The 13,970-nt window shown below is 44.7% G+C and overlaps 2 protein-coding genes and 1 pseudogene across 2 annotated transcripts in view; 2 read left to right on the plus strand and 1 right to left on the minus strand.

The window, feature by feature from the left end:
* The window catches only part of NMNAT1 (nicotinamide nucleotide adenylyltransferase 1), a 28,481-nt gene extending 21,136 nt beyond the window's left edge, over positions 1-7,345 (plus strand). Inside the window, exons 3-5 of the mRNA XM_059912418.1 lie at positions 363-546; positions 2,261-2,406; positions 3,130-7,345. Of these exons, the coding sequence (XP_059768401.1) occupies positions 363-546; positions 2,261-2,406; positions 3,130-3,530 (731 nt within the window). The 3' untranslated portion in view covers positions 3,531-7,345. The remainder of the gene's footprint in view (positions 1-362; positions 547-2,260; positions 2,407-3,129) is intronic.
* LOC132347488 (occludin-like) lies at positions 4,867-8,045 on the minus strand (annotated as a pseudogene).
* Positions 8,046-10,483: 2,438 nt separating this feature from the next.
* The window catches only part of KIF1B (kinesin family member 1B), a 327,303-nt gene continuing 323,816 nt past the window's right edge, over positions 10,484-13,970 (plus strand). Inside the window, exon 1 of the mRNA XM_059912563.1 lies at positions 10,484-10,487. The gene's annotated coding sequence lies outside the window, so the exon portion shown is untranslated. The remainder of the gene's footprint in view (positions 10,488-13,970) is intronic.

Genomic DNA, 13,970 nt, shown 5'->3' on the forward strand with positions numbered 1-13,970 from the left:
AGGCGGTTTGGCAATATCAAAATTTAAACTGCTAAAAAAAAAAAAAATTTAAACTGCTGAGGAATGGGGAGTCAGTGTTTGATGGGTACAAAAATTTCACTTGGGGAAGTTGGAAGAGTTCTGGAGATGGACGGTGGTGATGGTCGTACAACATGTCACAGTACTGTACACTTAAAATAGCTTAAATGGTAAATTTTATGTATATTTTACCACAATTAAAAATAAATAAATAAACCTGAATCCCTGTGAAAAAAGGAGGAGGGGGGGGAAATCTGTGATTATGAAACCATATTGATGATATTTCCTGTGCATAAAATCTGATTTGTTATAATACCTCATATCAAATCTAATTCTTTACCCAGGAAAATATGAAGTTATCAAAGGCATAATTTCTCCCGTCGGCGATGCATATAAGAAGAAAGGACTCATCTCTGCCCATCACCGAGTTATCATGGCACAACTCGCCACCAAGAACTCAAAATGGTTGGAAGTTGATACATGGGAAAGTCTTCAACAGGATTGGATAGAGACTGCCACGGTGCTAAGGTATTCATGGTGCAGTCAGCTCTGCCGTGCCATTCCTGTGTGAGGTTATCACACGGTAACAGGGCGTGGGTGGTGCTCAGCCTTTATGGCTGTCACTGTGTTTTGAGATGTTTGCACGCTTGTTAACTGTATATCCCTGTTAAAGAATAGAGGAAGCACACCTGGCCTGTCTATGCCCCAAGTGAGAAAGGTAAAGTTGTAAGATGATGTTACTGTGGTCAGTCTTCTTAAGTATAAAAGAGAGAGGCTGGTAATTTAAGGAAGAGAAGCCGTGATGCTTGATCACAGAGAGAGCTGGTTTTGGGAGCTGCTTCCCTGACAGCATATGGGGGTTGTCACAAATCGCCGTGCTCAGAACTCTGAAACAGCTCCAGTTTAAGGGTTCAGAAACCAGAGTGAGTAACATCTAATGATTACTGAATGTTCTCTTGAGTATAGAACACCAGGACTTTGGGAAAAACCTGTCTAATGTCTATTCTTAGAGTTCGAACCTTCTGGTACTAACCATATCAGTTAGGGTTACGATAGGAAATAGAAACCACTCTGAGCATTTTAAGCAGAAAGGGATTTTGGTGCTCATGCAGAAATGTGGAAAGGGCTGGAAGAGTAGAAGTGGTGGCTTGTTTCAAGGTCATGCAGAAATGTGGAAAGGGCTGGAAGAGTAGAAGTGGTGGCTTGTTTCAAGGTCATGCCTCCTTAGCTGCAGTTGGAGTTCAGGAAACTGTTCCTGCTTCTGCCAACGATGCTGCTCTTGAACTGTCTCAGTCTATAGGGTCTGACCACCACGCTGACATGGTAAGAGATTACTTGTCAGGGTCCAGTATATACTTGTTTGTTTTTTTTGTTTGTTTGTTTAATATTTTTTATAGGAATTTTTAAAAATTAATTAATTTATTTATTTATTTGTTTTTGGGTGTGTTGGGTCTTCGTTTCTGTGCGAGGGCTTTCTCTAGTAGTGGCGAGCGGGGGCCACTCTTCATCGCGGTGCGCGGGCCTCTCACTGTCGCGCCCTCTCTTGTTGCGGAGCACAGGCTCCAGACGCGCAGGCTCAGTAGTTGTGGCTCACGGGCCTAGTTGCTCCGCGGCACGCGGGATCTTCCCAGACCAGGGCTCAAACCCGTGTCCCCTGCACTGGCAGGCAGATTCTCAACCACTGTGCCACCAGGGAAGCCCTACTTGTTTGTTTTTTATGTATTATTTGTGTGAAAAGTATTATAAACCTATTACAGTACAGTACTATATAGCCGATTGTGTTAGTTGGGTACCTAGGCTAACTTTGTTGGACTTACGAACAACAAAGTCCAACTTTGTTGGACTTATGAACGTGCTCTCGGAACGGACCTCATTGGTATTTAGGGGACTTACTTTCTGTAATCAATGTTAACGCTTGTTTTTATGGCACAGACACATACAGCTTAGAATAGTAATAGCTACCATTTGCTGTGCTCCCAGGATTTTCCTTGCTTTCCATTTTTGACAGCCAGAGCCCAGGGCTGCCATATCCTGGCCAGCATCCGTTCTGACCCAGCAGTACTATGTATTCGAAGGCATCCATTCTGAGTAGTTGGGCATTGTCTGTACCTGTGGTTAAATGTGTTTAATAGCTCCCAACCTTTAACATTGCGTCAGAGGCTCTTAGGCATCTCCAGAGGGATGACGTTTCAGTTGAGCATTGTGAGAAAGAGAAATGTTCTATTGCTTTGTTGCTTTATAGACACCATCAAGAGAAGCTGGAGGCCAGTAGCTGTGATCACCAGCAGAACTCACCTGTACTGGGAAGACCTGGACGGAAGCGGAAGTGGGCTGAACAAAGACAAGATTTTAGTCAAAAGAAATCACTAGAGCAAACAAAAACAAAAGGTCTGTGTGTTTTGCCAGGACTTACCAATGATAGCTGATAAGACTCTAGGGCTGAGCAAGCCCCCTTTGTATTTTACTTTCATATTCAGTATGTGTGGGTGCCTGGAAAATGCCCCTTGTTAGTATTCTTTTCTTTTTTTTTTTCCCTTTGGCTGCACTGCACAGCTTGCAGGATCTCAGTTCCCCGACCAGGGATTGAACTCAGGCCATGGCAGTGGAAGCCCAGAATCCTAACCACCAGGCCACCAGGGAACTCCCCACCCCTTGTTAGTTTTATGATGGGAGGAAGGGAGAGTGAGAGGCACCCTGAGCTCATTTCTCCTGCAGGAGGTAGACCTTAACTTTTGAGGGATCCTGGATCTCTTTTTAGAGAATCTGAATCTGATAGAAACTATGACCCCTCTAGCCAGAAGAACACACATACACATTCATTTTGATGCAGGGAGTTATTAAAAAGGCAAACCCTGGGACTTCCTTGGTGGCGCAGTGGTTAAGACTCCGCACTCCTAATGCAGGGGGCCTGGGTTCGATCCCTGGTCCGGGAACTAGACCCCAGATGCATGCCGCAACTAAGAGTTTGGATGCCACAATGAAGGATCCTGCAAGCTGCAGCTAAGGAGCCCACCTGCCACAACTAAGACCCAACACAACCAAATAAATAAATCAATTTTTTTTTTTAAAAAAAAGGCAAACCCTGAAGCTCTGTTTTCTTCTTCTTCCCAGGTGTGCCAAAGGTGAAGTTGCTGTGTGGAGCAGATTTCTTGGAGTCTTTTGGTGTGCCCAATCTGTGGAAGGGTGAGGATATCACCAAAATCGTGGGAGACTATGGGCTTATATGTGTTACTCGGGCTGGAAATGATGCTCAGAAATTCATCTATGAATCCGACGTGCTGTGGAAACACCAGAACAACATTCACCTGGTGAATGAATGGATCACCAATGACATCTCATCCACAAAGATCCGGCGAGCCCTCAGAAGGGGACAGAGCATTCGCTACTTGGTACCAGACCTTGTCCAGGAATATATTGAGAAGCATAGTTTGTATAGCTCCGAGAGTGAGGAGAGGAATGTTGGGGTGATCCTAGCTCCTTTGCAGAGAAAAATTGCAGAAGCTGACACATAAGAAATTCTCCAGCATGGTATTGTGGACTTCCCTTTTGGGAATTTGAAACAGTGTGGGTGTTAGTGAATGGGGGAAGGAATTGTGATCCTCTTTAATAAATTAAAGTTTAAAAGGTTGGTTAAAATCAGTAATAATTTAAAATCAGGTTTATCTTTTTATCAGAAGTTACTAAGATGAATGATTTCAATTTTTTTTTTTAGGAATATACAAATCCCTTTATCTTTAAAACAAGAGATTAGTAGCAGAGCTAATTGTAGAAAAACATAGAAGAACATTCAATATACAAATCCCTTTATCTTTATTTTTTTATTATTATTTTTATAAATTTATTTTATTTATTTATCTTCGGCTGCGTTTTGGCTGCGTTGGGTCTTCGTTGCTGTGCGCGGGCTTTCTCTAGCTGCATCGAGCTAGGCCTACTCTTTGTTGCGGTACACAGGCTTCTCATTGCGGTGGCTTCTCTTGCTGCAGAGCAGGGGCTCTAGGCGCGCGGGCTTCAGTAGTTGTGGCACGTGGGCTTCAGTAGTTGTGGCTCGCGGGCTCTAGAGCGTAGGCTTCAGTAGTTGTGGTGCACGGGCTTAGTTGCTCTGCGGCATGTGGGATCTTCCCAGGCCAGGGCTTGAACCCGTGTCCCCTGCACCCCTGCATTGGTAGGCGGATTCTTTTTTTTTTTTTTTTTTTATAAAAAAGTTTTACCTGATCTTTATTACCAGGATAACATGAAATAAAAAGCTCTTAAGCATTTATACACAGAGAAAAATCAATAGGGAGACTGGTAGGACTCAGTATCCATAGTAGCTAAAATAGGAAAAGGCCAGGGACTTTATCAGTGGAGTCACAAAACAGACTTAACCAAAACTGCAAGCTAGGCAACAAGCAGTTTCACTTCAGAGACTTTATTGCGGGGCCCCAGTTACCTTATCTGAAAATAAATGATTATAAGTAACACTTATCTGAAGGGAGAATTCTGGGAGAATTAAACTATCCCCTACAAGACGCAATGAGCATACTTAGGTATTAAGACCTGATTGCTTAGGGTGTGAAAGTTCACAGCACAGTCTACTCCAGGACCTTCCTTAAAGGTTTAAAAACCTCAAACAAAAGTTCTTAATACAAGAACCAATGTTTAAAGCATAAAATCCTTTCTTGGAGTGTTCAGCCCAGTTGATTATCAAAAGCTATTTATAAAATGCTTCAATACTGATGATATTAAAACTACCAAAACTCTGTAATGATCACAAAGATTTGGCCTCCCAGGTTAGAGTCCAAAGTCATTCTGACACCTGATAACATTGCAGAGATGTCAGTCAGATGCTTCTTAACCTAACAATGTGGCATCTGCTGTCTATGTTTGCCGTCAATCATAATCTCCAGCCATCTTCTTAATGTGTGACAATTTGCTCTTCAACTGCTTGCCGTAATTCCTCTTACTTTTGTAATCTGCAGATCCCTTAACTTGTTTCAGTCTATTGTGTTCAGCAGCAGCAGCCATGTACTCTTCACTTTCTTCTCTATAGTCATCCAGTTCTTTATCCAGACGAGAGAGTTCTTTATTGATCTCATCAAGTTCTGCTTGTAAGCTCTTGTATTCCTGCAGGCCAGTGTCAAAATTCCTCTTGCAGAGTTGTCTTTGTTGATCTGAAGTGATGGGTGGATATTCCCTGATCAGTCCTCCTGCAGCTCATCGCAGGACTCGCCACCCGTCGTGTAGTCTGTTTCATAGTGGTCTTGCTCTGATCTCCTCGACTTTCCTCGGTAGGCGGATTCTTAACCACTGCGCCACCAGGGAAGTCCCCTCTTTAAAACAAGAGATTAGTAGCAGAACTAATTGTAGAAGAACATTCAATCAAACTAACTACAAAAAGAATTCAGAAAAGACATCCTGGCTTTACCACAGAAAGAGAAGTAAAGTATGAAAAGTAAAGAGATCATTTAAGATCGTAATTTTAGTTACGAAAGGAATGAACATTTTATGCATGCCTTTCTTCCTGGGCAGCCCTCGCTCAGGGTGGCCAAAGAATTCTTAAAATAGTGATCTTGTAAAATGCATCACTGATCAGATCTCCAGCTGTGCAAAATACCGGCTGTGAAGTCCTGGCAGAAACTCTGCCAGTAGTTGGTTCTCTCCAGCACACATCAGAAGGCCAGTGAAGCTTTGCTAGGCACGCTTGCCTGAAGCCCCACCTCTAGAGGCAGGGAGAGGGGTCCGAGCCCTGGAATGTTTAGAAAGGTACACGGGTGTTTCTGATGCCCACGAGAGGTAGGGAGCCTCTGCCTTCCCCATGTTATGCACAGATTCTCTTAGCACAGCCCTGCTGTGGCTCGTGGTCCAGCCCTGGCCATCTGCCATCTCTGTATAGAAGGGATGTCGTGCTACCTGAAACAGAGAGAACCACAGAGAATGAGAGATCTCACTCAAGGATTTTGTGAGGTGTGAATGCTCTTAGACTTTACTGGTAGCTTAATTAGATGGTGAAAGGACATGAGAAATGCCACACTGGACCAGCCCAGCAGTTCCTCTTTTTTTTTGTGGCTGCGTTGGGTCTTTGTTGCTGCTCACGGGCTTTCTCTAGTTGCAGCGAGCGGGGGCTACTCTTCATTGTGGTTTGCGGGCTTCTCATTGCAGTGGCTTCTCTTGTTGCGGAGCACTGGCTCTAGCCGTACAGGCTTCAGTAGTTGTGGTGCGTGGGCTCAGTAGTTGTGGCATGCAGGCTCAGTAGTTGCGGCACACAGGCTCTAGAGCACAGGCTCAGTAGTTGTGCTGCATGGGCTTAGTTGCTCGTGGCATGTAGGATCTTCCCGGACCGGGGCTCGAACCCATGTACCCTGCATTGGCAGGCAGATTCTCAACCACTGCACCACCAGGAAAGCCCCCCAGCAGTTCCTTTAGCTCAGAATTTTGGTTCCTGATGAATGGCTTGTGGAAGAAATCTCCACAGCCTCAATCTAAAACTCTCGAGTTTCTGAAGACCCCTGCTGTTTCTATTCCAGCCCACTGTGAACCTGCCATTTGTGGATTTAAGCAGAAAAAGAGTCTGTTTTCTTATACTTTTTCTCTTCTTGTCCTTTTGTAGGAACTTTACCCAAACTAGAACACTCAAATAATAATTGAAGTCATAACGTTATGTTAAAAACACAAACTTGTTATATGGTTTGCTACTGATTAAAATTTTTTGGAAGTTTTACCAATTAATAAAGCAAAAAGACCAGAAATAGCTTTTTCTAGAATAGTTTTATGGTTCATGAAAATCACTCTGTGATAGAAAGAGGACTAAAGTTAAATTTCTAATGAAAGTAGAATAGGGACTTCCCTGGTGGCACAGTGGTTAAGAATCCACCTGCCAGTGCAGGGGACACGGGTTCGAGCCCTGGTCTGGGAAGATCCCACATGCCGTGGAGCAGCTAAGCCCGTGCGCCACAACTACTGAGCCCTCGTGCCACAACTATTGAAGCCCGTGTGCCCTAGAGCCCGTCCTCCGCAACAAGAGAAGCCACCGCAGTGAGAAGCCCGCGCACGTCAGTGAAGAGTAGCCCCGACCCGCCACAACTAGAGAAAGCCCGCGCGCAGCAACAAAGACCCGACGCAGCCCCCCAAAATAGTAATAATAATAATTTTAAAAGAAGAAAGTAGAATAATTTACCTTTACATACCTACATCTAATAATTTACATTTCATACCTACACCACTCTAAAGGATTTATACCTCTGCAGAAGAAAAAAATGTACTTACACCTGTGCAGTTGGCTAGTCAGATCTGAAGCCACCATTTGAAAAAGGAAAATGTTAAATAAAGTTGGCAAATGTAAATTCTACAACTCGTGACTTATTCTTATAAAGTCAACGGGCCGACTTCTCAAAGACGGAGGAGCGCAAAGCCTGGCACCCAATAGCTTCAGTCTCTTATCTGCTGAACGAATGAAAGGTTATAATCTCAGATTGTAGAGACGAGGCTCATTCTTCCGCTCCTCAGCTTTTTGGAGTTTAAGAATTGTAGCAGTACTGAAAAATAACAATGTAGAAACAGATGAAGTTATCAAAATTTAACTTTGATTTCTTCTCCTGGAAAACTACACTTAGTTTATATGAACTGTGTGTGAACTGCAGGAAGTTTCCAGTGCTAGAAACTTCTTTTCTACTTTGATGCCTTCCTGCCTAGAAGTGCTCACAGTCTGCTTAGCTGTGAGTATATTGACCTCAGGGCCCACTGGGTAAGGCATGTGGGGACCCTTCCAGGAGACCTGGTAACAGTGAAATGATCCTGTTGTTGTGCTATTTGTGGATCAACAACTTTGTACATGGAAGGAGCTGCTTGCCTTTTTGTCCCAGTATCAGGATGCTGCTAATGCCACAAAGTAATAACGTAGTTGAGGGCATCCTTAAGGACAGAACTTCCTCTTTGGAGAATGAAATAGGACAATGAATTTCACAAGGGAATAAATATTAGTAACTCTTGTGGCTTCTGTTGAGGAAGAGGGAAAAAATGCCATTGTTTGTTCCCTACCATACCTTTTTCATACTTGGCTCTTGTAATGTGAATTTAAGAGTTTAGGAAATGTGTAGAGCTGGTGTTTTGTTTGATGCTGGTGTTTTTTATGTGTTGTACTCCCTTACCTCTTACATTGTCAAATTTGAAGCAGCAGAAGAACGTTCAGTAGAAGTCCTTTACTGCAGCTTCATTCAGTTGAGCCTACAGCATATGGGGAGATTTGTGTTGTTGTTTGCCTGGTTAATGGACAAGTGTGAACAGCACTTGTTGGCAGTTCCTTGGAACTGGGGCACTGAATGCCTAGTCCGATTGAGCCAAGGGGGTGATTTAGCTTCATCTCCTGCGTCAAAGGATGCTCTTTCTTTTTCTGCCCCCCTGAGTATCTCACTACAGGGTAGAAGGAAGCCTCCCCCCAGGGTCAGCATGCATAGCAGTGGTGGGGCTGCTGTCACCCTTACCCCACCCTCTCCAGGTCACCTCTCTGGGGGCCCAGAAGTTGCTATATTATGAAATGGGCTCCTTTAACATTTATTTCTGGGTGCCACGGGACATCCATTCCTCCACCATTCTCATAATTGCTCCCAAAGGCCTCTTGGTCTAAGATGTTCACCATAGCATCCAGCTAACTATGAGAACGCGTAGACAGTATCCATCTCTAAAATCTGTACCTAGTTCACCAGTGGTGCTGTTTGAACTTAATAATGTCAGCACTTATTGAGCACTTAATAATTGTGCCCGGCATGTGCTAACATGTGCCTTATATCGTAAGGGAAATGGGCACAATTAGGTGACTGGTGTAAATGGCAAAACTGAAGCTTGAACGGGCAGTTTGTCTTCAGAACCTGTGCCCTTAACCTCTTTACTCCTCGTGTAATGTATTACTTTTCAAAGAATGAGGTTTTAGCCAAATCTTGAAATTTGCATCCACCCAAAGTAGATAAGTACAAAAAAATAAAACTTTCAACAGTATGGTAGTCTGATGGTGATGTCTGATGTGTTCAATCCATACGGATGGACTAAGTTGAACTCGCCCAGTGTTAGCATTTCCTTGGAACTGGGGCAATGAATGCCCAGTCAGAGGAAAGAGGGGTATGAGCCGCAGTTCACTCTTAACCAACAAAAAGATGAAGAAGGGCGCCCAGCTGCCCATGCTGGTACCAGAACGTCACCCTGCAGCACTGTTGCCTGTGAGTCAGCGGAAGAAGCTTCTGCCTGGGAGGCGGGTTTCTAGCTCCAGGCATGTCAGTCAGCCGATGGGGGGCAGTCACATGTCTCTCAGATTCCCTTTCTGTAAACAAAAGTGATGATTTTTTTTTTTTTTTTTTTGGCTGCACTGCAAGGCTTGTGGGATCCTAGTTCCCGGACCAGGGATCGAATCTGTGTCCCCTGCATTGGAAGCACGGATTCTTAGACACTGGACCACCAGGGAGGCCCCCAAAACAATGATTTTTGAGGCCCCTTCGGGCTCTGAAATGTTGTAGCCCTGATGGAGCGTTGCCACTCACACTGGCTTCTCACCACGTGTCCCCACCCTTCTGCACGACCAGGAAGCAGTTCTCGGAACACTCATCACTTGAGGTGCTAAAGGGAGCATCCTTCAGCACCCGTCACCAGCCTCTGTCGCCAGGCTGCTGGCAGTTAGGGAGGGCGGGCAGAGAAATGCTGCATTTGGAGCATCAGCAGGGAACTCTCCAGAGCCGCTCCTGAAGGCTTCCTCAAAATGAGTGCCCGGGGCTCCTGTAGTCAGGAAACCAGGACAGAGGGTGTTCCAGGTGGAACTCCTTATACTACCAATTATTTGTTGTTTATCTGAAATTTGAGGAGTCCTGTTTCTGGTCTGTTTTTTTGCCAACTCCAGCAACCTTAGGCAGGAGGAACAACCTAAGAGGAGGTATGGAGAAGAGCAGGCGTGTGACCATGGGCTTTAGCAAGGAAGCCAGCCTGACCGAGGCCAGGCGTGTGGGGTGGGATGTGGCGGCTCATAGGAGGGGAGCTTGGAAGGGTCCGGGTGGGGTTTCGGGCCTGCTGCAGTGGCGCCGGCGTGTGGTGGCGATTCCCATTCTCTGTTGTGGCTCCTCCTGAGGGACGATGGCCCTCCTCCTGCTGAGGGGACTTCAGTGCTGGGATTCTGATCCATTTCTGCCTCAAGCGTCTTACAGGTCTGAATGATACAGCAGGCAGTGTGTCCCAAATCAAGTTAAACTGCCTGATAAGTTTTTCCAAACCAGTGAGTATCATGATGACAATTACATTTTAAAACATTAGGGAAATTTTCAAACATAGAATTAGTGATAAAAGTATAATGAACCCCTGTGTATCCAGGTCTTATCCCTGGAACTGCACCGAGCTTCCTGATGGTGTTGCCTCCTTGCATTAGGGAGGGGAGGTATGGATGGGGTGAAGTTTACTACTGTCCACGCCATTCTTTGCTGGACCAGTATCAGACTCCATCACGTGTCCCTCATCATTCCCATCCATTACTGTCTAGGAGAAGCAGTGCTTGTACACCAGATTAGGACCTCATCTTGGCTCTAATTTTATGGTTTACTTTGCCAGTATCAAATAGAAGGAAAGAAAGGGCTCAAATTTGGCAGATAACTTTCTCTTTCCTTTCCAGAGATAACTTTGGTCTCAGTCTAGAAGAAAGATCTTGAAATTGCAGAGGAGAAAATGATTCCTCCTCCCATGGGCAAGTCCAGTCTTATGTCCACTTCAACTAAAATTCAACCCTCTCCCTAATAAATGGCCCTTGCTCAAGCTGGCCAAAAGCCATACCAACCAGCACAACTGCTAGAACTATTATTAGTTATTTCTGTGACTTTCATTTTCAGGCCAACATTTAGAACAATCAGATTTTAAGGATAGGAAGGAAATGTGATTTCTCCATGTCCTGTTCCTTTAGTCATCTGGAATTTAAACAGGTTTCATGCTCCAGAAATCTGGTCAGAGTTCTTCGTTCTGTGCCCTTTACGTGGCAAAGTATATCTAATCCCAGGACTTGATATCATCCTGTCATGTTCCACCAAAGGAATCAATGTTTCATACTTATAAGAATCAATAGCCTCATCTGAGCAAGGCAGTGAGTGCCACTATGGTTTCCTCAATAAAAATGGTATTTCTCCTTTGGAAAGGTCATAGCCATTCATTCAACAAATATTTATTAAGCACTTGCCAGGCACTGTACTAGGCACTGGGGATACTATAGAGGTGAATAAGATGAACATGGTCTCTGCCCTTGACATTTTAATGAAAAAGGTAGTCAGTAAACAAAGCGAGAAAAGATAATTATGGATTATGATAATTATGAAGGATATAAGCAGAGATGTGATACAGAGTAAATGTAGATCAGAAGGCTGTTCTGAGAAGGTGACTCAGATATTTGAAGAGATCCAAATATTTCTCTGTTCAACCTCTAAACTAATGGAAAAATAAGACAAAAGAAACAATAAGTGGAGAACCAAAATAGCACCTTTTTTGCCACACCTCGAGGCTTGCGGGATCTTAGTTCCCCAACCAGGGGTCAAACCAGGGCCCTGGCAGTGAAAGTGCCGAGTCCTAACCACTGGACCACCAGGGAATTCCCAAAATAGCACCCTTATGACTGATAAAATCCAGGTTAGAAGTTGTAGCTTAGTGTGAGGGTCAAAAGAGGGACTGGTAACTGTGACAGATGGTGTTTTCCAAGATGGCTATTACGAGAATCTCCCATCTCACGTGCTCCTTTTTTTTTTTTTTTTTTTTTTTAATTAATTTGTTTTTGGCTGCATTGGGTCTTCGTTGCTGCACGTGGGCTTTCTCTAGTTGCGGCGAGCAGGGGCTACTCTTCGTTGCGGTGCACGGGCTTCTCATTGCGGTGGCTTCTCTTGCTGCAGAGCACGGGCTCTAGGCGCACGGGCTTCAGTAGTTGCGGCACGTAGGCTCAGTAGTTGTGGCTCGCAGGCTCTAGAGCGCAGGCTCAGTAGTTGTGGTGCATGGGCTTAGCTGCTCCGTGGCATGTGGGATCTTCCCGGATCAGGTCTTGAACCCATGTCCCCAGCATTGGCAGATGTATTCTTAACCACTGCATCACCAGGGAGGGAAGTCCCCATCACGTGCTCCTTTTACAGTGTGACACTGAGGGATGAGGTCCATGTTCCCTCCCTTTGAATCACAGTGGGCCTTGGACTTTGGTGGAAGTGATGTTATATGACTTCTCAGACTAGGTCAAGATGGTACATCATCTTCCTGGTTCTCTTGGGATGCTCCCTCTTAGAGCCCAGCTATCCCTGCTTGAGGGAGCCCAAGCAGCCCATGGAGAGGCCCACATGGAAAGGAACCTGGCCCCCAGCCCACAGGCCTGGCTGGACTCCCAGCCAACAGATAGCCGTGAGATGGATCCATTTGGGAGGTGGCTTCTCTAGCCCTCCCAACTGGAGTCAAGGTACCCCAGCTAATGCCACATGGAGCTGAGATGAGCCATGCCCTGTGAGCCCTCCCCAGACTGCAGATTTGTGAGCCAATTAATGACCTGTATTATTTTAAGCCATTGAGTTGGGAGAGGCAAGAATAAATGATATACTAACTCCCCCAATCTAGGCAGTCTATCTGAGAGGAAGTTCAGGTCTGTGAAATAGACATACCCTCAAGTCCATGTCAAAAGGGAGAAGAAAATACTGAGATACCCTGTGTTTACAATATTTGATAGAGTAACTACCTAGTGGATAAAATTCTTCAATGGCTGTTGTCTGTAGGGCAAGCAACTCATTCCAGTTTTCCTAGAACTTTTCCAGTTTTAGTAATGAAAGTTCCATGCCCTGGGACTCCTTCAGTCTTGGGGAAACCGTAATGGGTGGTCACCCTAGTTTCTCCCAACCAGGTAACTCATTCCACCTCCATGAGGAAGAAATAGGGTTGGAAAAAAAAACAAAACAAAACAGGGTGTTTAGGGAAAATTCTTCTCCATGAAGAGCATGGTTAAAAATGACTGTTTCTCTAATAGTGACTTTTGAACTGGAAGCCAGAGGAGCTAACCATGCAAAAACCAGGAGGAAAAACCTCCCAGGAAGAGGGAACACTGTATGCAAAGACTGCGAAGAAAGAAAGGGTTTGACCTCTGCACGGAATCACCACCACAACAAAACTGGTATGATTGGAGTTGCTGAGCTGAGGGAGACAGAGTGTAATGATGTAGGAGAAGTATCCAGAAACCCAATCAGCAATGGCTTTATGAACCATGGGAGGGAGTGCAATTTCCTCTTACGAAAAGTGGGACAACACTGAGGCATTTTAAGCTTGAGGGTGAGAAGATCTGAACTACATTTCTCAAAAGCTTGCCTGACTGCAGGATGGAGAGTGGTTTGGTGGGATCAGGAGTTGAAGCAGCAAGTCCAGGGAAGAGGCAAGACAGGATGGTGGCTTGGGTTAGGTTGGAAGAACCAACAGGATTTGCTGATGGATTGGATATGGGTGAGCAGAGAAGGGAGAACTCCAGTGTCTAAATGGGCTTTGGGCTTAAGCAACCGGGTGACTAGTGGTACAATTTATGGAGATGAGGAAAGCCAAGGAATAATTTTGTTTTATGCTTTCTGCCTTGGATATGTTACATTCGAATGCCTTTAAGTCATCCAAGGGGAGACATTGAGAGGCATCTTAAGCAGTGAGAGGTGACACATGAGCTCTGAAGTCAGGCTGCCTGAGATCGAATCCAGACTCTTCCACCAACTGTATGAACTTGGGCAAGTTACTTAACCTCTCTTTGTCTCAGGTTTTGTCTCTGTCAAATGGAGATACTAAAGTAACTATTGGAGAGGTAGGATTTTGTGATAAATGATAATACACATAGTAATCACTCAATAAATGTTGGCTATTAATATACTTGAGTCTGGAGCTCACGGAAGAGATCAGAAATGGACAGATAAGCTGTACACCTGAAACTAACACAACATTGTAAATCAACTATACTCCTATAAAAAATT

The sequence above is a fragment of the Balaenoptera ricei genome, chromosome 1 (assembly GCF_028023285.1).
Source record: "Balaenoptera ricei isolate mBalRic1 chromosome 1, mBalRic1.hap2, whole genome shotgun sequence".
Lineage (NCBI taxonomy): Eukaryota > Metazoa > Chordata > Mammalia > Artiodactyla > Balaenopteridae > Balaenoptera > Balaenoptera ricei.